Raw genomic sequence first — 27,851 nt, 5'->3', positions numbered from 1 at the left:
GCAAGATATGAATTATAGATTAGAATGTATCTCTGTCTGTAGTGTCTTTTTTTATTAGTTCTTCAGCGGGAAAATCACACAAAGCAACATATGAAGATCTGGGACATACCCCCAGTGATACCATATGTACTAACCAATGAACGGAGTGACCTGAAGCAAGAACCAATGAGCATCTGTTATTCTGTGCCTTTGTTGTCTCTGAAACCTGTACCGAATATAGGCTTGTGAGCTGGGGCAGTAGTCAGTCATTTCTCCATATCCTTGGGTGACGGTGACCGCAGATTCAGGATTGAAATACTGCATACTGGACCAGCGCGCACGCTTATGTATCGGTTTGTACCTTTGTATTTACTTGCTTTTTGCGCTAATTGTGTTAGATCAAAGCGTGTAACTTTCTTTTATTGCAATAATAACTTTTTGTACTTTGGAACCACAACTGGATTGGAAAGCAATTATTTCTTATGCGACTGGTAGCGCTAAACAGCAACATTTTGGGTATATAGATTTTAAGGCATCAATAACAGAGATAAATCTGGCAGAGCGCAGTGATGACAGAGATAAATCAGTCAAAGAGCGCAGTGATCAGTACCAGATTAAGGTCCACATGGGCCTGGAGCTGACCTTTAGAAAGAGCTTGCTGCCGCAGGAGGTGTGACCAGCACGATGGGGGTGTGACTACTCATGTGTGGTCTATACAGGGTGCGTGATCTGTACCGTGGGATAGCACCATGGAGGGCATACCTACAGTCTACCTTCAACCACCTCAATATCTGTCCCCTCTTTGCTTTTATGAAGCATACACCACCAGTTATATTATGGACCACTGAATAAAAAATGTGAAACCCCCCCAAACTATGGTTTATTAACAAAATGCAACTATTTTTATTTAACCTTAATTCTATTTTGCTATGGTCATGAACATTGGCGGAATGGGGGCCACCAGTGGAATTCAGTTGAAGGGGCCCACGGTGGCACAACTTTTAAATGGACACAGTGCCTTTTCTAGATATATTGTATAAAGTTATATATATATATATATATATACGTACCAGCTTGCATTTATGTAGCTGGCACAGGAGCAATTTGCTCGCAGTCTAGCAGAGTGCCGGTCCGTTCCTTTGCTATATATATATATATATATATATATATATATATATATATATATATATAAACGTGTGTGTGTATTGGGACATTTACAGAATTTTTTGGGAACTGCTCACGATCCAAAACATACCACCTCATCAGTGAAGCATGGTGGTGGTAGTGTCATGGCGTGGGCATGTATGGCTGCCAATGGAACTGGTTCCCTTGTATTTATTGATGATGTGACTGCTGACAAAAGCAGCAGAATGAATTCTGAAGTGTTTCGGGCAATATTATATGCTCATATTCAGTCAAATGCTTCAGAACTCATTGGACGGCGCTTCACACTGCAGATGGACAATGACCCGAAGCATGCTGCAAAAGCAACCAAAGAGTTTTTTAAGGCTAAAAAGTGGAATGTTATGCAATGGCCAAGTCAATCCCCTGACGTGAATCAGATTGAGCATGCATTTCACTTGATGAAGACAAAACTGAAGGGAAAATGCCCCAAGAACAAGCAGGAACTGAAGACATTTGCAGTAGAGGCCTGGCAGAGCATCACCAGGGATTAAACCCAGCGTCTGGTGATGTCTATGCGTTCCAGACTTCAGGCTGTAATTGCCTGCAAAGGATTTGCAACAAAGTATTAAAAAGTGAAAGTTAGATTTAGGATTGTTTAGTTTGTCCCATTACTTTTGGCCCCTTAAAAAGTGGGAGGCACATATAGAAACCGCTGTAATTCCTACACCGTTCACCTGATTTGGATGTAATTACCCTCAAATTTAATCTGAAAGTCTGCAGATAAAGCACATCTTGTTTGTTTCATTTCAAAACCATTGTGGTGGTGACTAGAGGCCAAAATATGAAAATTCTGTCAATGTCCCAATATTTATGCACCTGACTGTATATACATACACACACACACACACACGTCACAAAACAGGCACTCACCCTTTCTGTAGTAATGTGCCCAGGTGCACTACAAGAAATAATACAGATGATCCCCAATTGGAGACATTCCAGGACTTTCAGTAATAAGTACAGCTCTATGGCTCTCAATGCTCTACAGTGTTGCAAAGCAGTATTGCCGAAAGTCAATGGGCACCATATATATATATATAATATATTTATTAGTTCAGAACAGCAGACGCCACTCGGCTCTGAGCTGGCCCTGGTTCTGGAAATACAGGGGGAAAAAATGCGTAGGGACCCCAGTACTTACCAGAACCAGCACCGGACTCTTTCTAGCAGGGGGGGTTGATTCCACAGCCAGATCAGCCCTTTCACCTGGCCCCCCAACCGAAGTATCACCGCTGACCGCTACTCAGCCCAGATGGGGATCCCTGGGGAGCTGGGGACCCCCCCCAATAAAGGGGTCTCCCTCTCCAGGGCACCTCAGGCCCAGGCTGATAGCCCGAGCTACCCCCGGCACCCCTGGGCAGTGGGGGCTATCCCCGGCACACCTGGGTGGGTTCTGGGTTGATTGTGTAGTGTTGTGCAGGAAAAGTAAAAATATTGTCTTTTACTGTGGAACTACAGTTCCCAGCAAGCCTCCCCCGCATGTTGTTACTTGGAGAACAACAAGTATCAGCATGCGGGGCATTACGGGCCTGCTGGTAACTAGTTCCACAGCAAAAGCAATATTAAAAAAAACACAGAACACACACACCGTAGAAAAGTACAATTTTATTAAAACATATATGCACACACACATGTACTCACACATGCACACACTCTCACATACTCATCTAGTATCCCTGAAGCCAATCTGTCCTCTTCTCCAGTAGATAATCCTATGGAGTACCTGTAATAAAAATTCCATACTCACCTCCTCCTATGAGTGGATCTGTCCTCTTCAGACAATCCAGGGTCTTGGCAAAAAAAACAAAACACAAAATACCCGGACCCACGAACATTAGTACTGTCCTCTAAGAACACTACTACCCGAATGACAGCTCCGCCCAGCATTTCAGTTCAGAAATCCCGGTGCGGAGTGCTCATTGGCTGAGAGAGAGACGAGCCTTCCACCTCTCAGCCAATGAGTTGTTCTCACCGTTGACTTCAATGGTGAGAACCGAGCGTGCCCTTTTCAAAAATGGTGCTTCAAAGATGGGTAGCGCAGGCCAATCACGGCTCACGACATCATCGCCCCGCCCCCTCGGCTGGCTTAAATACAGCCAGTGCGAGGCGCCGTCCACTCAGTCGTTGGCCGGAGAGAAGACCAGCTGAAGGAAGAAGACGCTGCGGAAGCCCTGGATGGGTGGCAGCCATGAAAAAAGATCTTAAAGGCTGTCGCCCCCCAGGTGAAGGTGTGGCTAAATAAAATAAATAAAATATAAAAAAAAAACTGTGTCTGTTTGTTTTATTTGAATATTTCTTTAGCAGGTTTACTTTAGGTACCAACAGGCCCTTAATGCCCCGCCTGCTGGTACTAGTGGTTCTCCAAGTGCCAGTATGCGGGGGTGCCTGCTGGGACCTATAGTACTACTGCAAAAGACAATGGCCCTCATTCAGAGCCGTACGCTCTGAGCAGAGCGCACACTCTGAATGAGGGCCGGGCTCCATTTTCATGGAGCGTCCTCCTGGACGCTCGCATAGCTGTGGGTCACCACCCACAGGCTATACGAGCGTGCTTTGTGATGGCCGCGATGGTCGAGACCATCGCGACCATCGAATTTGCGAGCCGGAGCCTGCGGTTGAGGTTTTCAAACCGCAAGCTCCGGAGTGATTTTGGCTCTATCAGAGCCAAAATCACTCCCACTGACATCACTAGTGATGTCAGTGGGCCGGCTTCTGACGGGAGGCGTTCCCGTGGGAACGCCCCCGTCAGGGAGGCACGCCCCCGGCACGCCCACCAAAGGGGGCGTGCTGTCAATCAACATTGACAGCACGCCCCCTTTGATCGGACACAACGAGCGAAGGACTTTCCTTCGCTCGTCGCGTCTGGCGCATGCGCACGACGGAGCTCCCTCCGTCGTGTGCATGCTCAGTGCATAACATCGACCCACTTGCGAGCGTACAGCCACTCGCGAGTGGGTCTGAATCAGGCCCAATATTTATATTTTCATACGCACCACACAACACAATCAAGCCAGCACCCACCGCTCAGGGGTGCTGAGGATAGCCCCGGGCTATCAGTCTGGGCCTGGGGTGCCTTGGAGAGGGTGACCCCTTTATTGGGGGGGTGCCCAGCTCCCCAGGGATACCCGGCCTGGGCTGATGCTGCGGCTGGGGGACCCGGTGTAAGGGTACCCCTGGCTGTGGCATCAGCCCCCCCACTAGAAAGAGTCCGGTGCTAGTTCTGGTAAATACAGGGGGACCCTATGCATTTTTCCCCCTGTATTTCCAGAACCAGGGGCTGCTCAGAGCCCAGTGCTGGTTTCGCTGAATACAGGGGACCCCTACGTCATTTGTCCCTCGTACTTTGGCAACCAGGACTGGTTCTGAAAAGCCTGGTGCTGGTTGTGCTTAATACGGGGAACCCCTACGTCATTTGTACCCTGTATTTAGCACAACCAGTACTGGCTTTCCAAAGCCCTGGGCTGGTTGTTGTTTGTGGGGAGGGGGCCACGCCATTTATTTTCTTTTACACAGGTTTTTTTTTTATTTAAACAGAAGCACAGACTGTCTCACTGACCCGTCCATGCTTCTGTGTTTATTTAAATACAGGTATCACGAATCGTTCAGATCCGAGCCTGCATCAGTCTGCTGCTACCTCCCCCGGGTCCTGCCACCTGCACCACCTCCGGCGCTAAAACCCATGGGTCCCAGTCGCAGCTAACGCCTCCTGTCCCCCAGGTCCGGCTGCAGTTTACGGCTGCTTCCTTCCCCCGAGCCCACCGCCACTACCACCCACACTGACCTGCCATCTTGGTGCACCCAAGTGAAGCCACAGTGAGTACACCTGATGGAGGCTCCTACTGAGGCTGCGCATTAAGTTGAAACTTCCTATCTCTATAATGGCGGATTTGTGAGGTAATAGTTTATAAGCTATAACTTTCTCAATTAACTAAGCCCCAAAAGCACCTACCCTTGAACAATAGTTACCAATAAAACAAACCCAAAGTCTAATTTCGCCCCCTACCCTGAGTTATGCCTTCCAAAAAATCCACCATAGAGAACAGCAGAAAAGTGGTCCTAATTGAGTGCCAGAAAATACTGACAGTTGGAAATTTAAATTACTCCCAAGTCCTCATGTTTTATGTTTTTGCTCTGAAATTTGGCAAGCAGCACCGAACGACAGTTCTACTAGCCCATGCCAAATTTCAGCACTGTACCTCCAATAGCTTTTGAGGTGTAACCCCTTAAACACCATGCCCCCATGGGATTTCTCTATGGGAAAATTCTGTTTCTTTCGAGAGGACCCATACGTTGCTCGTCCCCTGTATTTTGGCAACCAAGACTGGCTCAGATTAGTCTGGTGCTGGTTGTGCTTAATACAGGGAACCCCTACATTGTTTGTCCCCTGTGTTTAGCACAACCAGCACTGGGGCTCCAAAGCCCGATGATGGTTGTGCTGTGGAGGCACATATATATATATATTTTTTTTATATATATATTACACTTTAAATTTTTAAAATAATACATGGATGGATCTCACTGATACATCCATACATCTGTGTCTTATTGATTTGATTTTCTCAGGTGCATGCCCAGCGCCAGTGAGTTCCTCTGTTGCCCGCTGATGATTCTGTGCACGCCCGTTGCTGCCAATGCGCCGCACCTCCACTGCTGCCACTGCCCCACACACCTGCACCCTGCCCCCGCAGCTCTCTCTCCCTCTGCACCCTTAAAACACCTCCTGTGTGCTGTCTGCTCGTCCACCCGTGTTAGTGTACTCATTTGTTGTCCTTCTGCCCTGCAGGTGGCCTGGTTTGCTTGTCAAAACCCTGATGGTTTATAAGTTATAAAAAAAGCAATGAAATTCCATAGACAAAAAGCCTTACGGTTTTACATGTTCCATTAAGGATTCTTAGACATGATCTGAAATTTCACAAAACCTACTGAATTTCTGCCACTCGAGCTAAAAAAAAAGCTAATGAAATTACGATCATTTAGGCTGACGCCTTAATGCACGTGTTCTTGCGCAATACAGATATGGTATGCCATCACACCCTGTGGTTAACTGCAGATTCAGCACTCTCACAAAATGATATTGCTGTCAACTCACAAAATGGTGGAGCTGCTAATTCACAGAATTGTGTGCTCATTGAAATACACACATGCAGGTCTATGCAACTGAGGTCTAAGAAAATAGAGCTGTGCAGATGGGATAAAAGTGGTGTGGATGGGAGGAGGAGACAGAGTAGCGTGGATAAGTGAGACAAAAAGGCGTGCAGAGGAGGAAGATTAAGCAGTACAGAGGGGGGGGGTTGCCAAAGTGATGCAGATGGGTGGAAAACAGTGGTGCGGATGGGTGGGGAAACAGAGTGGCACAGTTTGGGGGGACAGTGACGTGGATGGGGGTAGAGAGTGGCATGAACATGGGAAGACAGAGCAGTGCAGATGGGTAAAGACAGATTGGTGCGGATAAGGGACTACAGACTAACACAAATGGGAGAACACACATTAGTAGGGATTGGGGAATACAGATTGGTGTGGATGGGTAGGAAGACAGAGTAGTGCGGGTGGGGGGAGGAGACAGAGTTGCACAGTTGGGGCGGGGGACAGACTGGTGCAGATGGAGGAAGAAAGAGTGCCACAGAGGAAAGGAAGACAAAGTGGTGTGGCTTAGGGGAAGGAAGTGGTGCAGAAGGAAACAGAGTGGCACGGATGCAGGGTGGTGCGGATGGAGAAAGACAGATTGGTGCGGATGAGAGAACACAGACAATCACAGTAAGGAAACCACACAGCAGTAGGGATTGGGGAAGACAGATTGGTGTGGATGGGGAGGAAGACAGAGTGGTGCGCGTGGTGGGGGGAGACAGAGTTGCATGGCTGTGGGTACCAGAGTAGTGCAGATGGAGGAAGAAAGAGTGCCACAGATAAGAGAAAGACATCAACGTGGCTGTGGAGAAGGCACAGATGCAGGGCGGTGCGGCTGGAGAAAAACAGATTGGTGCGGATAAGGGAGCACAGACTATCACAGTTGGGAGACTACACAGCAGTAGGAATATATAGCAGCATGGAGGCATATAGGGGAAGAAAGTGTACATGCATAGACAAAGTAAGATAGTTTTAAAAATAAGGGAGCTGAAGTGTATTATAAATGAGATACGTGTATGCAGTGAGAAGGATGTTGGAAGCCAGTGAGATTGTATTGGTGATCAAATGGGAAGAAAGAGGGCACTGAGTGGGATGTGGGAGCTACATAACTGCACAAACCTCAGTTGCATAGACTGCATGTGTGTATTCCAATGAGCACACAATTCTGTGAATTAGCAGTTCCACCATTTTGTGAGTGACAGCAATCTCATTATGTGAGAGTTCTGAATCTGCAGTTCACCACAGGGTGTGATGGCATACGATATCTGTATTGGGCAAGGAACATGTCCATAAAGGCGTCAGCCTTAAGGATCATAATTTCATTGCTTTTTGAAGTTTGTGTGGCAGGAATTCAGTAGGTTTTGAAAAATTTCAGATCATGTCTAAGAAGCCTTAATCGGACATATAAAACTGTAAGGTTTTTTGTATATGGAATATATCTATGTATGTGCTGTTATCATGTGGCATTAGGGACGTCGGGACAAAGAAACCTTGATGTGGAGGGAACATTTTCTTAAATTTTTTTCAAACATATATAAACCATGACAGAGACAAGGTAGAGAGCGGTGATGACAGAGATAAGGTAGAGAGCGGTGATGACACATATAAGGCATACAGCAGTGATGACACATATAAGGCATACAGCAGTGATGACAGAGATAAGGTAGAGAGCGGTGATGACAGAGATAAGGTAGAGAGCGGTGATGACAGAGATAAGGCATACAGCAGTGATGACACATATAAGGCATACAGCAGTGATGACAGAGATAAGGTAGAGAGCGGTGATGACAGAGATAAGGGAGAGAGCGGTGATGACAGAGATAAGGCAGAGCGCAGTGATGACAGAGATAAGGGAGAGAGCGGTGATGACAGAGATAAGGGAGAGAGCGGTGATGACAGAGATAAGGTAGAGAGCGGTGATGACAGAGATAAGGCAGAGAGCGGTGATGACAGAGATAAGGCAGAGAGCGGTGATGACAGAGATAAGGTAGAGAGCGGTGATGACAGAGATAAGGCAGAGAGCGGTGATGACAGAGATAAGGTAGAGAGCGGTGATGACAGAGATAAGGTAGAGAGCGGTGATGACAGAGATAAGGCAGAGAGCGGTGATGACAGAGATAAGGCAGAGAGCGGTGATGACAGAGATAAGGTAGAGAGCGGTGATGACAGAGATAAATCAGGCAGATTACAGTGATGAAAGATAAATAAGACAGAGTAGCAAGGACTGAGATAAATCAGAGTGCATCAGAGAGATAAATCAGACAGAATGCATCAATTACAGAAATAAATCGGACACTACACAGTGGTGAGAGAAATGCATATACACAGATGTGTACCGCAGTCAGAAATATACGGACAGACATATAGTATAGTCAGGAGGAGAGAGACATGACGGTTAGCGAGTGCTCACCTCGAAGGTGGAAGAGACAGGACTCTGTGAGGTTTCTGCAGGCACTGAGATTCAGGTGCTGTAACTTGTGTAATTGTTGTACAATGCAGAGACCCTGATCTAAGAACAGAAATCGGGATGTCAGACCATATACTGCTATACAATACATTATATATAACGTTTACATATCCACACCTGTGATTAGATTACAGGAGCTGAGGCTGAGGGTCCGAAGGCCAGGAAAGCCACGGAGATGTCGGATGAGATCATTTGTGCAGTACGGATAGCAGTTTAACGTGATCCTGCGAACAGGGCAGCCGGTAAATAGATCCAGATTCTTTGGCCGCAGAGCACTTTCCCTTATCATGTAGTCAATGATCATCTCAGCCAGATCTGGGGTGAGGCCAGACAGTGAGCCTGAGTACTGCATGTTAGGGGCTGTATAAAGTGACAGGAAGACATGTGAATACCCCTATAGGGGGCGCTGCAATTATTAACTTGGAGAATATTCTACAGTTCATGTAATTATATGATTGATTATATTTCAGTCTAACAGGAGGCGCTACATTCTGTAATGTGATGTGGATGCATGTTCCCATGTAGCATATTCCCATTATTGAAGATGTATTCTGCCCTATAGAGGGCGCTGTGATCATTATTGTGGAAACAATCACTAATTCATTTTATAAATCCCATATAATTGATGATAGCATGAGACTGGCAAGTCGTACAAGTTGCATGAATATATTATTAGATTGGGATATACTTACCTGTAATGATATATGAGATTACCATCTATCTACAGTCATAGATTTGCAAAAGATATAATTCATTTGGGAGTGCATTACCAATAAGGAGGTTACTACAATTTAATCAACAATATTGAACGTTTTATGAACACAACAGAAAAAAAGGACACGGAGACAAACATACTAGAATTATCTAATTGTTTAATATCAATAACAAAAAAATTTTGATCAATATATATTCATATGTGTGTTTCATGATTTATTATTTATGGAATATTTCACTAGTTAGGCAAAATGAATTTTAAACATTTATAATAAAAGTTAAATTTTAATTTATTTTTCAATTTGTGCGCCAGCAAAGAGACCGTGCTTTTTTCTCTCTCTTTCTTTGTGTAAGGAAGACATGTGAGGCAGCTAGCAGACACATCTATTCATTTATCATTCTGCAAGTAGTCAGTACAACACATTAATAATATATCGGATTACTCGCATTTCTACTATTTTCTTTTAGGGTGGGTGGTTTTACAAATTAATCTGACTCCTCCTCTATCTATTCATTACTCCTCCCACTTCCAAACCAAACTCCTTTGGGCCCTATACCTCCACATCCCAACCACCAGACAATGGGCACGCTTAGCCTGTAGTCAGATTGGTCCTGCAAGCTCATCATGTGATTTGAAGCAAATGGAACCAGACTAATACCTCAAAGAGGAAGCTCAATGCAACCTACACATACTTACAAGCAATTCAAAAAAATAAAAAAGTCTTTGCTTGCACTTTATGTAGCTAGCTTTATTACATAGCAAGAATCCCTTACGCTCACACGCATGCACGCACGTACCCCCACGCAGTTTGGAGCTAAGCATTGGAAACACAAGACGATGAACACGTCCGGGTGAGTAACAACACACTTACCTATTATGGGCTGCTTTATTGTGTCTAATGGTTCCTGTATTGTATCTAATGGTTCCTGTATTGTGTCTAATAGTTCCTGTACTGTGTCTAATGGTTCCTGTATTGTGTCTAATGGTTCCTGTATTGTGTCTAATGGTTCCTGTATTGTGTCTAATGGTTCCTGTATTGTGTCTAATAGTTCCTGTACTGTGTCTAATGGTTCCTGTACTGTGTCTAATGGTTCCTGTATTGTGTCTAATGGTTCCTGTACTGTGTCTAATGGTTCCTGTATTGTGTCTAATGGTTCCTTTATTGTGTCTAATGGTTCCTGTATTGTGTCTAATAGTTCCTGTACTGTGTCTAATGGTTCCTGTACTGTGTCTAATGGTTCCTGTATTGTGTCTAATGGTTCCTGTACTGTGTCTAATGGTTCCTGTTCTGTGTCTAATGGTTCCTTTATTGTGTCTAATGGTTCCTTTATTGTGTCTAATGGTTCCTGTATTGTGTCTAATGGTTCCTTTATTGTGTCTAATGGTTCCTTTATTGTGTCTAATGGTTCCTGTATTGTGTCTAATTGAGAGGCAGTAAAGTGAGGATTGTTAAGAGGCAGCAGCTACAATACACTTGCAGGATCAACACAACAGAACACTTCCTTTGGTTGGACAATTGCGGTCACAACAGTGGATGTTATAGCATATGGTATAACTGAACCTTCCAGGACACCCAGCCTACAAATTCCCGGCAAGAGTTATGATATGAGGGCTACATGTGAACTATAAAGAACACCCAGACTACAGAATCCCTGTCTTTTTTGCCCCTATCGTGATATATCAGTGAGGAACGATTGATTTTGTAATAACATCATTTACTTGCACTTAAACATATACATTGATGGTTATGATAGATGATATATTATAAGTGCACAGTCGTGTATATACATAGGCACAGTCATGCCCTTATATTAAGGCTACATCTAAAAAAAATTGATTTCTCCATAGAGAATTCCGAAGGGGGGCAGGATGTTCAAGGGGCTACACCTCAAAAGCTATTACAGGTACGGATCTGAAATTAGGCATGGCCGGGTAGAACTGTCACTGAGTGCTGCATGCCAAATTTCAGGGCAAAAATATAAAAAATGGGGATTTGGGAGTAATCAAAAGCTCCAACTGTCACATTTTTCTGACATTCTCAATTAGGACAACTTTTCTGCTGTAGCCAGGGGAGTCCTTTCACAGGGCCCCCCAGCTGAAGCATCACCCCTGACCGCTAGTCATCCCAGGCCGGGGATCCCTGGGGAGTTGGGGACCACCCCAATAAAGGGGTACCCCGTCTCCAGGGCACCCCAGGCCCAGGCTGATAGCCCGGGACTATCCCCGGCACCTCTGGGCAGTGGGTGCCGGGTTGATTATGTAAAGTGTGGTGCAATTAAATTTAAAATATTGTCTTTTGCTGTGGAACTACAGTTCCCAGCAAGCCTCCCCCGCATGCTGGTACTTGGAGAACCACAAGTATCAGCATGCAGGGCATTACGGGCATGCTGGTAGCTGTAGTTCCACAACAAAAGCAATATTAAAAAAACACAACACATACAGTAGAAAAGTATAATTTTATTAAAACATACATGCACACACACACGCATACACTATCTCACATACTCACCTAGTATCCCTAAAGCCAATCTTGTCCTCTTCTCCAGTAGACAATCCAATGGATTACCTGTAATAAAAAATTTCATACTCACCTCCTCCTTTGCGTGGATCTGTCCTCTTCGTTCCAAAGTAGGCAAATCCTGGGTCTTGGCAAAAAAAAAACAATGAATTACCTGAGCCCACGGACATTAGTAATGTCCTCTAAGAACACTACTACCCAAATGACAGCTCTGCTGCGGGATTTTAGCCCAGAAATCCCCATGCGGAGCACTCATTGGCTGAGAGAGGCGAGCCTTCCGCCTCTCAGCCAATTAGTGGTTCTCACCATTGAATACAATGGTGAGAACTGAGCATGCCCATTTCAAAAATGGCGCCTCAGTGCTATTTTTGAAATTCAAAGATGGCCGCCGTGAGCCAATGACGGCTCTCTACGTCATCACCCCCCCCCTCGGCTTGCTTAAATACTGTGTCTCACCTATCCGCACTGCTCTGTCTCCTCCCCCCATCCACACCACTTTTATCCCATCTGCACAGCTCTATTTTCTGCTTTGACCTCAGTTACATAGACTGCATGTGTGTATTCCAATGAGCACACAATTCTGTGAATTAGCAGCTCCACCATTTTGTGAGTGACAGCAATCTCATTCTGTGAGTGCTGAATCTGCAGTTCACCACAGGGTGTGATGGCATACCATATCTGTATTGCGCAAGTTACACGTCCATTAAGGCATCAGCCTTAATGATCGTAATTTCATTGCTTTTCGGAGTTTGAGTGGCAGAAAATTAATAGGTTCTGTGAATTTTCAGATCATGTCTAAGCAGCCATAATGGGACATGTGAAACCGTAAAGTGTTTTGTCTATGGAATATTATATATATATATAAATGTCTATATATATATATATATATATATATATATATATATACACACATACACATATATATATATACACATACACACACATATACACACACACACAGTATATATATATATTCACAAAGGGACTAGCATCACGTGTACTAGATACTGTTTGTTCATAAAGAAATGTGTACTGAAAAGTATTTGACATGTTTATATATTTTCACTCTTATGGTTTGATGCATAACTCTTGTTTCGGTTACATTTAATTTACAGAATATGTCGAAGTGATGAGGTAAAATGTGTTTATAGTAGGCTGGAGACAGTCTGCACCGAAAAGAGGGGGGTATTAGAGAGACGAGCACTCCGGCACTATCTCCTGCTCCAACATTAAAGCTTCAAAGCAACCTTTACCAAGATGGACGCAGCTGTAATTACGGAGCATGCACAACGTGTCGCCGTCTTGTGCAAGTGTATGAGTACATTAGTAGGTGTAGCACATGCATTATTGTGGGTAATTAGCACTACAGCCAATTACCACTACAACTGTCGCTTAAGCATAACAGCTTACTCTGTACTAAATACGGTTACCTCTGACAACCGTTTTTATCTGGAGTTAACCTCCAAACCTGCTTAAGGCTAAACAGTCTGGATTTACCTGCTTTTGTGTGTTTGAGAGGCAGTGTATATTGCTGTACTTGCTCGGTGTTGTATCCCCTTCAGCTGCTACCCAAAAGTAACAATAAAAAGGACTGGTTTATGTATAAATCACTCAGAAGTATTTTTTTAAACAGATTCATAGGGCATATTTTACCCCTGATAGGAAACACAAAATTTGGACCTCAACTTCCAAATATTGTTGGAGAAACTGTGGATATGTAGGCGATATCTTCTGGGGTTATCCACTTCTCCATTCTCTTTGGAAGAAAGTGTTTGACACGATTAATAAAGTTGTAAGAGTCCACGTACCTTTGGACCCGCTCACAGCCCTTCTTCATTTCTATCCGGGTGATTTATCAGAGGGGGATAATAAGAGTTATGGTATAACATACCTTTGTTAACTCTTTTTCTTCACGGTCCATAGGGTCCACAGAAATTACCTTGGGATGTCCCGAAACAGTTCTTCCTAGGGGTGGGGACGCTCCTGTGTCTCAGTAGAAAGGAGAATCCACGCCCAAAAGAAGCATCCTGAGAGGCAAATGTGTCAAATGCATAAAATTTGACAAAGGTGTGGATGGAAGACCGTGGCTGCTTTGCAAATCTGTTCAGCAGAGGCACCCCATCACACCGCTCATGAAGGTCCAACAGATCTCGAAGAATGTGCCCTAACACTGTCGAAAACAACAAGATCAGCTTGTGTGTAAGCCTGAGAAATTGTCATACGCAACGATCTGGCCAAAGACTGTTTGTTAGCTGGCCAGCCTCGCTTATGAAAGCCATACTACACAAAAAATCTGACTTTCTAATGGAGTTTGTGCGATCTACATAAATAAGTAGAGTCCACACAACATTCAGTGATACTTTACCAGCCGAAAGGCCAGAAGCTTGTAAAGCCGGAACCACAATCTCTTCTTTCATATGAAATAGGGATACCACTTTAGGAAGGTAACCCACCCTAGTACGAAGAACAGCTCTATTCTGATGAAATATTAAAAAAGGAGAATGAAAAAAAGATAGGGCTGCCAAATCAGAGACCCTATGGGCTGAAGCAATAGCCAAAAGAAAAACTGTCTTTGCTGTCAACCAGGGGTTCAAATGGAGGAGCCTGCAAAGCCTTGATAACTAATGTCAAATCCCACAGGGCTACCGGGGGGACAAAGGGAGGCTGAACCCTCAGAACACCTTGAAAAAATATTCTTACGTCAGGCAATGAGGCAATCCTCTGAAAACAAACTGAAAGAGCAGAAACCTGAACCCTCAAGGTGGCCAGACAGAGACCTTGGTCCAGACCAGCCTGAAGAAAAGAAAGCACTCGAGAGACCCTAAACAGCTTAGGGTCATATTTAGAAGCTGAGGACGGTTTACGTGCCTTCAACATCGTCTGAATAACTGAGAACCCCTTCGCCCTTAAGACAGAGGTCTCAAGAGCCAGGCTGTCAAAGACAGACGAGGAAGATACAGGCAGGGACCCTGTATTAACAGGTCCGGCCACAGAGGAAGAGGCCACGGAGTGTCTATGGAGAGACTCTGCAGGTCGGTGAACCAATGGTGTCTGGGCCAAGCTGGTGCTATCAGTATTACTTTCTTGTTTGAACTTCCTGATGACCCTGTGAAGAAAGGAAAATGGAGGAAATAGATACGCCAGTCTGAAGTTCCACCTGACTGCCAGAGCGTCCACAAACTCGGCCGCCGGATCCCTGGTTCTGGACCCGTACCTACGAACCCTGTAATTGTGCCATGAGGTCTACCTCTGGAAGACCCCATCTGTCCACCAGGCTCTGAGACACCTGTGGATGAAGAGTCCACTCTCCGGCGTGTATATCTTGCAGACTTTGGAAGTCCGCTTCCCAATTGAGGATTCCTGGTATGAACACCGCTGATATTGCTGGAAGGTGACATTCTGCCCAGACTAGAATGTTTGACACCTCATTCATGGTAGCCTGGCTCTGCATGCCTCCCTGATGATTGAGGTAGGCTACTGCTGTGGCGTTGTCCGATTGTACCTGGGCAGGCCTGCCTTTTAATATTTCCTGAGCCTGAACAATTGCTCTGAATACTGTCCTTAATTCTATGACATTTATGGAAAGAAAACTCTCCCCTGCTGTCCATTTCCCCTGAAATGTGTGATGACCTGTCACCTCACCCCAACCTCGGAGGCTGGCATCGGTCATGAGGAGTACCTAGTCTGAAATCCAGAATGGGCAACCCCTGTTGAGACGACACATCTGCAACCAAGACAGGGACAGTCGCACTTCTGGCGAGAGATGGATCGTCTGTGCCCTTATAGAGTGGTACTCCCCGTTCCAGTGAGAGAGAATTAACCTCTGCTTTGGTCTGGAGTGGAACTGGACAAATTCCACCATGCTGAAAGTCGACACCATGGATCCCAGTACTTGCATTACCACTCGGCTGTAAAGCAGCTTGCGTCTTAGCTGCTGAAGGGCAGCAATCTTGTCTTTTGGCAGATATATCTTTTGAGCCAGAGAATCCAACCTTGCCCCTAAATGCACCATCTGTTGCACTGGAAGAAGCGATGACTTTTTTCCAATTTACAATCCACCCATGTTTGTGTAAACATGCTATTGTCTGTCTGAGATGATGCTGCAATTCGTGTGGTGACTGACCCAATGTCACGATTCGGGCTGCCAGGATCGCGACTCTTACCTCGTCGGGCGCTCTGGCGCGGTCCCTCCGGCGGTGATGCAGTGTCCTGGAGAGCAGCGCTGGGCACAGGGGTCCCCACAGACTAAGGGGGCTCATCTGGAGGGAGGTGTGAGCAGGTGAAACTGACAGTGCATTGAAGACTACTGGGCGCGGCCATGTAGAATTTTGGTCAGGTGACTGGTGGGAGCCAATCAGGTCACAACTGTTCTGGGAGTGTTTTGCATCCAATCCTGCACTACCTGAGGGTACTAAAGGGCTGTCAAGATGTCCTTTAGTTGCCAGTGCAACGTTTATCACAGCATAGCTGTGAGCTAGTTCCTGTGCTCCCTTGCTCCATACTTGCTGCAGTTCCAGAGTGTCTCAGTGTTACCACTTCTCAGCTCTGTACCTCGCCTGTTCTGCATACCAGCTTGCCACCTGTACCCGCTAACCACTGCGGACCAACCGACCCCGGTTGCTGAGTATAGTCCGCATTCCTTCAGCGGCACCTCGCTCTCCGTGTACCCACTCACCTCATGAGTCATACTCCATTAAGACCAGCTGCCTTGCAGTATCAACAAAGAAGCCTCCATTCCGCATCAGACTCCACTCCGGGTCCAAGCCCACACCATACCGTGACAGTTTGCACTGGCCAAATGGATACGGCTAGTGGACAGGATCCGAGGGCTGACCTGCTCCAAAGCATTGCCAGCCGTTTGGAGGGTCTAGAGGCTTCACAAATGGCCCAATTTCTACAGGAGATGTCTGCTCGTCAGGATACCTTGCAGGTCTCTCTGGTCACAGTGAATATGCCTGTCGCCACGAACCAACCAGCGGTCCCTGTCATTCCCGCACCATCTGCACCACCCCATTTGCACCTCCTGACACCTAATAAATTCGATGGGACTCCTAAATTTTGTCGTGGGTTCCTGAACCAATGCGATGTGCATTTCACGCCACGAACTTCCCATCACCAAAATACAAGGTGGCTTATATTGTGTCCCTATTGTCCGGCTCGGCTCCAGACTGGGTTTCACCCCTTTGGGAAAGGTCCGATCCTCTGTTGGATAATTATTCCGAATTCCTTTCAGCTTTTCGAAGGATTTTTGACGAACCAGGAAGAACTACGTCAGCAGCAGCCGAGATCCTGTGCCTTCGTCAAGGGTATCGCCCAGTTAGCCAGTACATCATCCAGTTCCAGACGTTGGCATCTGAGCTACAATGGAACGAGGAGGCCCTAATTTCCGCCTTCTGGAGCGTGCTGTCGGATCGCATTAAGGATGACCTTGCCACACGGGACCTTAATAACTACCCTAAATGACCTCAGTTCTCTCTGCAATAAGGTGGACTTACACTATCGGGAGCGTCAGAGCGAAAATAATAGGGGAGATCGTTTCAAGTTCCGGCCCACTACTACTACCGTCGCCCCTCTGCCTGAGCCAACTAGCGATGAACCGATGCAGGTTAATTGAGCTCGTCTCTCTGTTGAGGAGCGACAGCAGCGTCGATGAGAAAATTTGTGTATGTACTGCAGAGAGACCGGTCATCTCGTCGCTGCCTGTCCTACCCGTCCAGGAAACTCCCGCTCCTAACCAGTTCCGGAGACACCAGGTTGGGAGTTATAAACATAATTAGCAGATGGGGTCTTGAAGGGCGCACAGATGGTATTTAAGGCAAATTAGGTGTTTGTTTCTAAAACTAAATATATAGGAAATAATCACTAAGGTCTGTGGCAGCCAAAGCGTTACACCAAACCTAACATTGTTTTCCATTTACTCTGCCATTTTCTAACCCCCCCCTTTTTCTTTCCCTCCTCCCCATTTCCCATTACAACTAAGGAGATAGCGCAGGTACACCTGCATTTTTCTAAGGTTGGGAGTTATGTCTTCATCTCCACTTAAAGCTAAGTCTGCCTTGTCCATTACCTTGGAGTTAATGCTCGGTCCTAAAATTGTTCTCTCTCTCCTTGATTCAGGGGCTGCCGAGAACTTAATCACCGCTGAACTCGTCCAGAGACTCCAAATTCCGGTCTTCTCCCTCGAACATGCACTTCCCTATCTGCCATGGATGGTACCCAAATTACTAATGGGACTGTATCCCTTCGTACTCAACCAGGGGAAAGTCCATGTGTGTGCTCTTCACATGGAAGCAATCCAGTTTTTAGTTATACCTAAAGCCTCCCACGGAGTCATTCTCGGATATCCCTGGCTGTGCAAGCATTCTCCCAACATAGACTTGGGTACCATGCAAATCCTGTCCTGGGGAGAAGCGTGTCATGTATCCTGCCTTCCTAATATTAAACCAGTCAATAAGCACTGTATGGCAGCAACTACGCAAATACCCCCCCAGTACCTCTCTTTCAGTGACGTCTTTTCTAAAACAGGTGCCGATGCTCTGCCTCTGCATCGGGAGTGGGACTGTCCTATGGATTTGGTTCCCAGCAAGGATCCTCCTCGTGGTCGTACATATCCCCTGTCCTTACCTGAGTCTGAGGCCCTGTCTGCCTACATTCAGGAACATCTTCAAAAAGGATTCATTCGACCATCCTCCTCGCCAGCAGGTGCAGGGTTCTTCTTCGTGGCCAAAAAAGATGGAGGTCTGCGTCCCTGCATCGATTACTGGGGCCTAAACGACATAACTATCAAAAATCGTTATCAGATACCCCTCATCTCAGAATTGTTCACCTATATCCTCATCAGGATCTGGGCCGGAGATGAATGGATAACCGCATTTAATACCAGAAACGGTCATTTTCAATATTTGGTGATGCCCTTCGGTCTCTGCAATGCCCCTGCTGTTTTCCAAAACTTTGTGAATGAGATTTTTCGGGACTTACTTTATGTCTCCGTGGTAGTATATTTAGAGGACATCCTAATATTCTCCTCTAGTATTGACAAACACCGGGCTCAAGTCAAGGAGGTCCTGACTCGTCTACGCAAGAATCATCTGTACTGTAAGGTAGAGAAATGCTTGTTTGAGGTACAGACTGTTCCATTCCTTGGCTACATTCTCTCGAGTTCTGGCCTTGAGATGGATCCTAAGAAAGTACAGGCTATTCTGGACTGGTCTCGCCCCAATTCGCTGAAGGCGGTACAAAGATTCCTGGGGTTTGCGAATTACTACCGGAAATTCATCAAGGGGTTTTCCATCCTTACGCACCCATTTCCTCATTAACTCGAAAAGGGGCAACCCCATCGTGATGGCCTCCGGAGGCTGAAACTGCCTTTCAAATCCTGAAGCAAGCCTTTATTTCGGCTCTGGTGCTGAGACAACCGGACGTTAACAGCCCATTCTTTCTAGAAGTAGACGCATCCCCCGAAGCCGTGGGTGCAGTACTCTCTCAGAAATTCGAGGATAACAAATTCCATCCTTGTGGATTTTTCTTGAAGAAGTTTTCTCTAGCCGAGAGAAATTACCCCATTGGGGAGCAGGAATTGTTGGCAATTAAATTGGCCTTTGAGGAATGGCGGTATCTCCTCGAAGGGGCCACGTTCCCCATCACTGTTTATACGGATCATCGAAACCTATTGTATATGAAAAACATCCAGTGCCTTAGTCCTTGTCTGGCTCGCTGGGGAATTTTATTTTCCCATTTCAATTTTACTTTGACTTATCATCCTGGTTCACTCAACCAAAAGGCGGATGCTCTCTCCCGTTCCTTCTTCTCTGAAACATCCACTGAACATATTAAAGAAACTCCAGTTCTGGAATCCAAAGTATTCGCCAATACCTGCATCCAACCCCCTCCTGGGAGAACCTTTGTGACCCCGGATCTACGCAAACAACTACTGAATTGGGCACATGCCTCTCGCTTTTCCGGACACACAGGTATCCGTAAAACTCTGGAATTCCTACAACGGTCATATTGGTGGCCCGCCATGAAGTCCGAAATAACAGAGTATGTTTCCTCATGCCCACAGTGCGCTCAACATAAAATATCCAGGCAGGCTCCAGCCAGTACCCTACTGCCTCTCTCTGTACCGCTTCGCCCCTGGACACACCTATCCATGGACTTTGTAACCGACTTACCTATATCCAACGGGTTCACCACCATCTGGGTAGTGGTGGATCGGTTCTCGAAAATGGTACACTATATTCCTCTGAAGAAACTGCCTTCCACTCCAGAGCTAGCTCAATTATTTGTCGTCAACATCTTCCGTCTACATGGTCTTCCGAGTTAAATAAAAATTTTCCACGGCCTATCACCCCCAGTCTAATGGTTCCACGGAGAGGGTCAATCAGGACCTGGAGACTTTTCTACAAATCCATATGTCCTCGTCTCAAGATAACTGGGCGGACACTCTACCCTGGGCAGAGTTTGCTCACAATAGTTCGTCCACAGGTCGTACTCCATTCTTCACAGTTTTTGGCCTGCATCACAGAGTACCAGAATTTAAAGAATTGCCAGTGTTTGATGTACCAGCAGTGACCTCTACACTACAGAATTTTTCGCAAATATGGTCTCAAGTGTATTACACTCTACGAAAAACCTCAGACCATTACAAAGTTGGAGAATAGGAAGAGAAGAGCGGTGCCCAGCCAAAAGGAGGGCGACCTTGTCTGGCTTTCTACCCGTAATCTTCGCCTCAAGGTTCCATCCATGAAGTTGGCCCCTCGCTTCATCATACTTGCCTACCCTCCCGATTTGGTCGGGAGCCTCCCGAAAATCGGGTGCCGCTCCCGACCTCCCGGGAAGGCAGGCAATCCTCCCGGCCCCGGCGATGTGCCCGCAACCCCCCGCACTTCTAGGTAAAAACACCGGCAGCAGGGGGGCCGGTGACGCGATTCGCGCTGAATCGCGTCATCGTGGCTCCGCCCCCGGCTGCACAATGCCATTAATCACGGCATTGTGCAGAGGGGGCGGAGCCACGATGACGCGGTCACGCTGTCACGCCCCATGCTCCGCCCCCAACAACACGTCAGGTGCCGGGCCCTGCCCCCTTTTGCCACGTCACGCCCCCAGCCCCGTAAGCCCGACAGCTCCCTCCCGGAAGGAGGGAGCTAAAAGTCGGCAAGCCTGCGCTTCATTAGTCCGTTTCCTATCACTCAAGTGATTAACCCAGTGGCCTACAAACTAAAGCTTCCACCCTACCTCAGAGTACCAAATTTCTTCCACATTTCCTTGTTGAAACCTCTTGTCCTAAACCGCTTCCGGAAAATTCTTCCACGCTCCCCTGAAGTCTGCACTGAGCGAGGTGTAGAATTTGAAGTAAAGCAGATCTTGGACTCTCGTTTTGGCTACGGTCAACTTCAGTACCTGTTGGATTGGAGAGGTTATGGGCCAGAAGAACGATGCTGGGTAAAGGCAGAGGATGTCCATGCTCCTCGATTAGTACGTCAGTTCCATACGAAGAATCCTGATAAACCCAAGAAGTGTCCGGAGGCCACTCATAAAAAGGGGGGGTACTGTCACGATTCGGGCTGTCAGGATCGCGACTCTTACCTTGCCGGGCACTCTGGCGCGGTCCCTCCGCCGGTGGAGCAGGGTCCTGGAGAGTGGCGCTGGGCACAGGGGGTCCCCACAGACTAAGGGGACTCATCTGGAGGGAGGTGTGAGCAGGTGAAACTGACAGTGCATTGCACTGGAGACTACTGGATGCGGCCATGTTGGATTTTGGTCAGGTGTCTGGTGGGAGCCAATCAGGTCACAGCTGTTGTGGGAGAGTTTTGCAGCCAATCCTGCACTACCTGAGGGTACTAAAGGGCTGTCAAGAGGTCCTTTAGTTGCCAGTGCAACGTTTATCACAGCATAGCTTTGAGCTAGTTCCTGTGCTCCCTTGCTCCATACTTGCTGCAGTTCCAGAGTGTCTCCACTTCTCAGCACTGTACTTTGCCTGTTCTGCATACCAGCTTGCCACCTGTACCCGCTACGCACTGCGGACCAACCGACCCCGGCCGCTGAGTATAGTCCGCATTCCTTCAGCGGCACCTCGCCCTCCGTGTACCCACTCACCTCATGAGTCATACTCCGTTAAGACCAGCTGCCTTGCAGTATCAACAAACAAGCCTCCATTCCGCATCTGACTCCACTGTGGGTCCAAGCCCACGCCATACCGTGACACCCAATATATAGGTCTGGCAGAATCCTGACTCCCTGGCGCCTGAGGCAGGCCATCATTACTGCCATGATTTTGGTAAAGACCAGAGGGGCCGTTGACAAACCAAAAGCTAGTGCCTGAAACTGGGAATTGCAGGAATTGTCAGTGGGATGGTGCAGTTGGAAGTATGCATCTTGAATATCCAAGCATACCATGAAATCCCCTGGTTCCATGGCCAACACAATCGACCGCAGAGTTTCCATGCGAAACCTGGGCACATTGATAAACGTGTAGGCCAATGAGACCCATTGTTTTTTTGAATCAAGAAGAGGTTGGAATAATATCCTCTTCCCAGTTGATTCACTGGAACCGGGATTATTACTCCTGACATCAGCAGAGTGAATAGCCTGCTGGAGGGCCAAGATTTTCGCCGAATCCGCTGCCGGAGCTGTACTGAAGAATTTTTGTGGGGGACTTCTCCAGAAAGTAAGGGCGTACCCCCTGGGCGACTATCTCCCGAACAGGCATCTGTTTTTGTAAGGTGCCAGGCGTCTGAATACTGAAGAAGTCAGCCTCCTACCCTGGGATCCTCCAGAGGGAGGCCCGTCCCATCAAGCTGCAGGCTTAACGTCAGACCTGACAGCCGGACATTTGTTTGGCCAGGACTTCTTAGACTATGGCTTCCTATAAGAACTGACTCTAGCGGAGGACTGACCTCTTGCTTTCCCTTGTGGCTGAAAGGCCTGAAAAGCTGACTGCTTAGGTTTAGTCGTGGGTGCCAAAAGGCAGACCAGCCATTTAGAGGCCGCCACCATAGCAACAATCTTGTCTAACTTTGTGCCAAACAAGATGCCGCCCGAGAATGGAAGGGATTCCAGGGCTCTCTTAGATCCTGCATCCGCTTTCCAGTCTCTCAGCCAAAGTGCTCTCCACGCCACAACTGAAATTGCAGATGCCTTAGAGGATAATATACCAGCATCCAAAGCTGCCTCTCCTAAGTAAGATGCTGCCTCCTTAACATAGGACATAATTGTCAACTGTTCCCTGGAAGCTTCTGGAAGAGCACTTTCCAGTGTCTTCATCTATTCCTCAATGGCCTTGGAGACCCAAGCCGTAGCTATGGCTGGGCGAGTAACCGCGCCAGAAAGAGAAAATATTGCCTTAAGACAGGATTCAAGTTTCCTATCTGTGTGACAATTCAACGAGGATACAGAAGGTATAGGCAATGTGGCACTCCTAACAAGACGCACCACATGTGCATCCACTGATGGAAGAACCTCCCAATTATTGCACTGATCTACTGGAGAGGGGTATAAAGTCTCAACCCTTCTAGTAACATGGAGTTACTTGTCTGGTGACTTCCATGCTTCCCCCCATAAGATCTGAAAGATGCTCAGATCTGGGAAACTCAGGTTTTATAACCCTCTGACGTTTAAGTCCTGGAGCCTTTCTCTGAACTGGCTCCTCCTCGTCAATGCTCAGCACCTCCTTGACCGCCCTAATCAGATAAGGAACATCAGCCACCGGAAAACAGTCCTCCTCGTCTGAGGAAGATTCCTGAGAGTAACCCTGTGTATCCCCTCCCTCATCAGAAGATGTACCAGAATCTGAAGGCTGGACAGTGTGTGAAATCGACCGCCACCTAGACTTTGGTTGTAGCGGCCTAGTCATTTGCCTAGGCTGCTGAAAAGCTGCCAAAGATGAAGCCACTTTCTGACTTCAGTGAGCATACATGTTCAACCAGGACGGATGCATTGGGGGAAAAAACATAGCAGGTTGCAGCTGCTGAGAGGACCCAAACATTGCGGCTGGCCTCGGGGCCGGAAACCTATCCGCAACCTCAGCCATAATCTGGGAAAAGGAAGCCCACTGTGGTAACCCATCCTGTATGAAATCCTGTGGGTACAGCCCCGCTTTACAGGCCATACTTGACACCACCACATAACAATATCTCTATTGATATGCAAAGTCTGAGAACAAATGTGACAATGTTTCACACCCAATATATCCCACACCTGTACCAGAGGGTTAATTGAGGAGACGCAGCAGTGATAGATTATGACTGACAGTTATTCAGAAAAAAATCAGCATAACACACAGATTTAAAAAAAGTCACATAGATGATATATACTATAACTATATGCACCAAGCTCTTTTAACAACTACCATATAGCCCAAGGTAGTATATTGATTTCTGTATGACTTGCTCATCGTAGAGAGAGGCATACAGGGAGACTGACCCAGCCTCCTGAGAACCTAGCCACCAAGAGCACAGGAGAGTGCCACCTCGGTTTATCACCCGCAAACGGATGGGCTAGTGGAACGCTTTAACTAGACCCTTAAACAGATGATAAAGAGGGCGGTGTCACAAGAAAAGTGAGATTGGGATCTACTCCTGCCCTATTTGATGTCTGCAGTTTGTGAGGTGCCCCAATCTTTCACGGGGTTCAGTCCCTTCAAACTCCTCCATGGGAGGCAACCTAGAGGAATTTTTTTCATATGTTAAAAGAAGGGTTGGAGCAACAGTCATGTCAAGATCCTAATATCGTTCAGTTGTGTCTCAATTGTATGGCCAGTTAAGGCAGATTGTGCCACTGTTGAATGAACATATGGACAGAGCTCAGCAGCGTCAGAAACACAATTACGATGTTACCACAGTCGACCGATCTTTCCAACCGGTAGATAGGGTACTAGTGCTTGTGCCTACTAGTGAAAGAAAATTGTATTCTCAATGGCGAGGCCCTTATGAGATCATAGAGACTGTTGGACCTGTAAACTACAGGGTACAACAGGAGGGTAGAAGGAAAGAGGCACTATTTTATCATGTAAATCTATTAAAACCTTGGACAGAAAATGCCAGTCAGCCCTCTTTAGTGGCAAAGAAAACCCCAGACTGTCAGGTACCCATGGAGGTCACCCTCAGTCTTAACCAAAAACAGGCTTAGTAATACAAAACCAAGATGTATTCTCTGCTATTCCAGGGAAAGACCCAAATCATACAGCATGATATTGTTACTCCTCCCGGGGTGATAATAAAGCAGAGACCCTATCGCATACCCGAGGCAAAACGGGCAGTGGGAAAACAAGAGATGGAGGAGATGCTGCACTTAGGGGTCATAGAGGAGATAAACAGTCAATGGATTAACCCCATTGTCTTAGTGCCTAAGCCTTCAGGGGCTTCAAGATTCTGTATGGACTTGCGCAAGTTATATAAAGTTTCTCAGTTTGACTCCTACCCTATGCCCTGGGTTGACGAGCTGGAGGAGAATACAGCAAAAAGCCTGTACCTCACCACTCTTGATTTGACAAAAGGGTATTGGCAGATTCCTTGGACTGAAGCTGCTAAAGCAAAAACAGCCTTTTCTACCCCATAGGGTTTGTTTCAGTACATAATGCTGCCTCTGTTTGCATGGAGCGCCAGCAACTTTCCATAGGGCTATGAATAACTTACTTCGACCCCACAGGGAGAATGCAGCTGCATATTTAGACATCATCATCATCTTTAGCTCTGACTGGGAGTCCCACCTTCCAAGGGTAGAGGCAGTGTTACAGTCTTTACGGGCACACTGGTTTACCGCTAACCCTGATAAATGCGCCATTAGAATGGAGGAGGCGAAATACGTGGGATATATCGTAGGCAGAGGGCAGTTCAAACCTCAGCCTAGTAAGGTGGAAGCAATCCTCACGTGGCCTAAACCCAAATGGGTTATTACCACAGATTCATACGTGATTTTGCCACCAGGCCGGCTCCACTGGTTGAGTGCCTTAAGAAACCATCTCCAGATCAGATATTGTGGTCTAGGCCAGCTGAGGCTGCTTGGCAAGAGTTAAGATGAGCTTTGTGTGTTGAGCCTGTTTTGCAAGTTCCTGACTTTAAGAAGCAGTTTGTGTTGCAGACTGATGCCTCTGGGACAGCCTTAGGAGCAGTCCATTCTTAGGAGGTAGATGGAGAGGAGAGACCTATACTGTATCTTAGCCGAAAATTGCTGCCAAGAGAACGAAAGTACTCAACCGTGGAACAGGAGTGCTTGGCGATTAAGTGGGCAGTAGAGTTGCTAAAGTATTATCTGTTGGGGCGAAAATTCCAGCTAGTCACAGATCATGCTCCCTTACAGTGGATGCAAACTTGAGGTTTGTTTTATTAGGTAGCTATTGTTCCAGGGTAGGTGCTTTTGGAGTTCAGATAAGTTAGAAAGTTACAGTTTTTAAACTATTACCTCACGAAAGCGCCATTATACAAAGAGGAAGTTTCAACTTGTTGCGCAGCCTCAGAAGATGCCTTCAGCAGGTGTACTCACTGTGGTTTCACTTGGGTGCATCAAGATGGCTGTCCTTTGCAGGCATGTGCGGCGCTGGGACCCGGCAATGGTAGAAGGCGGGAGCAGCGGCGAGGACCCGGCGGGGGTGCAGCCATCAGTGGCAGCACAGCCATCAGGAGTGGCGGCGTGGGTGTCAGCAGCAGCGGAGGATCGGGTGGCGCGGGACCCAGCAGCGACGGGTGAAATGGCTATGGTGCGGGCATTGGCAGCGAGCCAGGATCCGAGAGTATCCAATCCTTGCCTGCCATTCTGCAGAGTTCGGCAGCGGAACACATTTAAAAAATGGCGCCTCAGCCCCCTAAGCTGGCTTATAAAGTATAAAACAGTGCGAGGAGGCGGCATGGCAGTCCGACGGCCGGTAGGTAGCAATGAAAAACTCCTGAAGAATGAAAACGCCAGAAGACCTAGTGGGCGGCAGCCATGCAAAAGAGCTGAAAGGCTGCCACCCACTAGGTGAAGAGGACACCAGAAGCCCCGGGGAGGTGGCAGCTGTGCAACAGAGATAATTGGCTACCACCCCCAGACGAAGACGCCAAAGACCTGGCAGGTTGGTGCCCGCCAGGAGAAGACACCGAAGCCCTGGGGTGACGGCGGCCATGCAAAAGAATTTAAAGACTGCCACCCCCCAGGTGAAGGTGTCAGAGAAATAAAATATTACAATATTAAAGTGTATTGTGTTTATTTTAATATTTTATTTACAGGTGGACTACAGGTGCCAGTGGGCCCTAATGCCCTGCATGCTGGTACATGTGGTCCTCCAAGTACATGCATGTAGGGGAGGCATGCTGGGACCTGTGGTTCACCTGCAAAGGAAAATATTTTTTCAACAATACACTATACATAATCAACCCTGTACCAACCCCGCCATGGGGTGCCGGGGATAGCCCCGGGCTAACAGCCTAGGGTGCCCTGGAGAGGGGGACTCCTTTATTGGGGGGTCCCCAGCCCCCAGGGATCCCTGGCATGGGCTGACTCTCGGTCAGGGGTAATGCTTTGGCTGGGGGACCCGGTGAAAGGGATCTCTGGCTGTGGCATTACTCACCCGCTAGAAAGGGCCTGGTGCTGGTTTGGAAGATTAAGCAGTAGAGGTGGGAGGAAAACCAAAGTGATTCAGATGGGTGGAAAACAGTTGTGCGGATGGGGGAAACCAGCAGCACGGATGTGGGGGGGAGACAGAGTGGCACGGTTTGGGGGGACAGAGTGACGTGTATGGAGTGGTACAGAGTGGCATGGACCCGGGAAGACAGAGCAGCGCAGATGGGTAAAGACAAATTGGTGTGGATGAGAGAATACAGAGTAGCACAAATGGGAGAACACACAACAGCAGGGATTGGGGAACACAAATTGGTGCGGATGTGGGGGAA

The 27,851-nt window shown here is 47.1% G+C and overlaps 1 protein-coding gene across 6 annotated transcripts in view; it reads right to left on the bottom strand.

The window, feature by feature from the left end:
* LOC148454020 (uncharacterized) overlaps positions 1 to 27,851 on the bottom strand; it is a 954,022-nt gene that overhangs the window by 624,490 nt on the left and 301,681 nt on the right. For all 6 annotated transcript variants that reach the window (XM_088461342.1, XM_088461343.1, XM_088461341.1 and 3 more), the window contains 2 exons: positions 8,873 to 9,115; positions 8,699 to 8,797 (listed from right to left, as the gene is read on the bottom strand). In XM_088461342.1, coding sequence (XP_088317468.1) covers positions 8,699 to 8,797; positions 8,873 to 9,115 — 342 coding nt within the window. The remainder of the gene's footprint in view (positions 1 to 8,698; positions 8,798 to 8,872; positions 9,116 to 27,851) is intronic.

This window comes from Taudactylus pleione, unplaced genomic scaffold, assembly GCF_031769625.1.
Source record: "Taudactylus pleione unplaced genomic scaffold, aTauple2 ptg001039l, whole genome shotgun sequence".
Lineage (NCBI taxonomy): Eukaryota > Metazoa > Chordata > Amphibia > Anura > Myobatrachidae > Taudactylus > Taudactylus pleione.
Note: the sequence above shows the minus strand (reverse complement) of the source record. Positions and strands in the feature narration are given on the sequence as shown.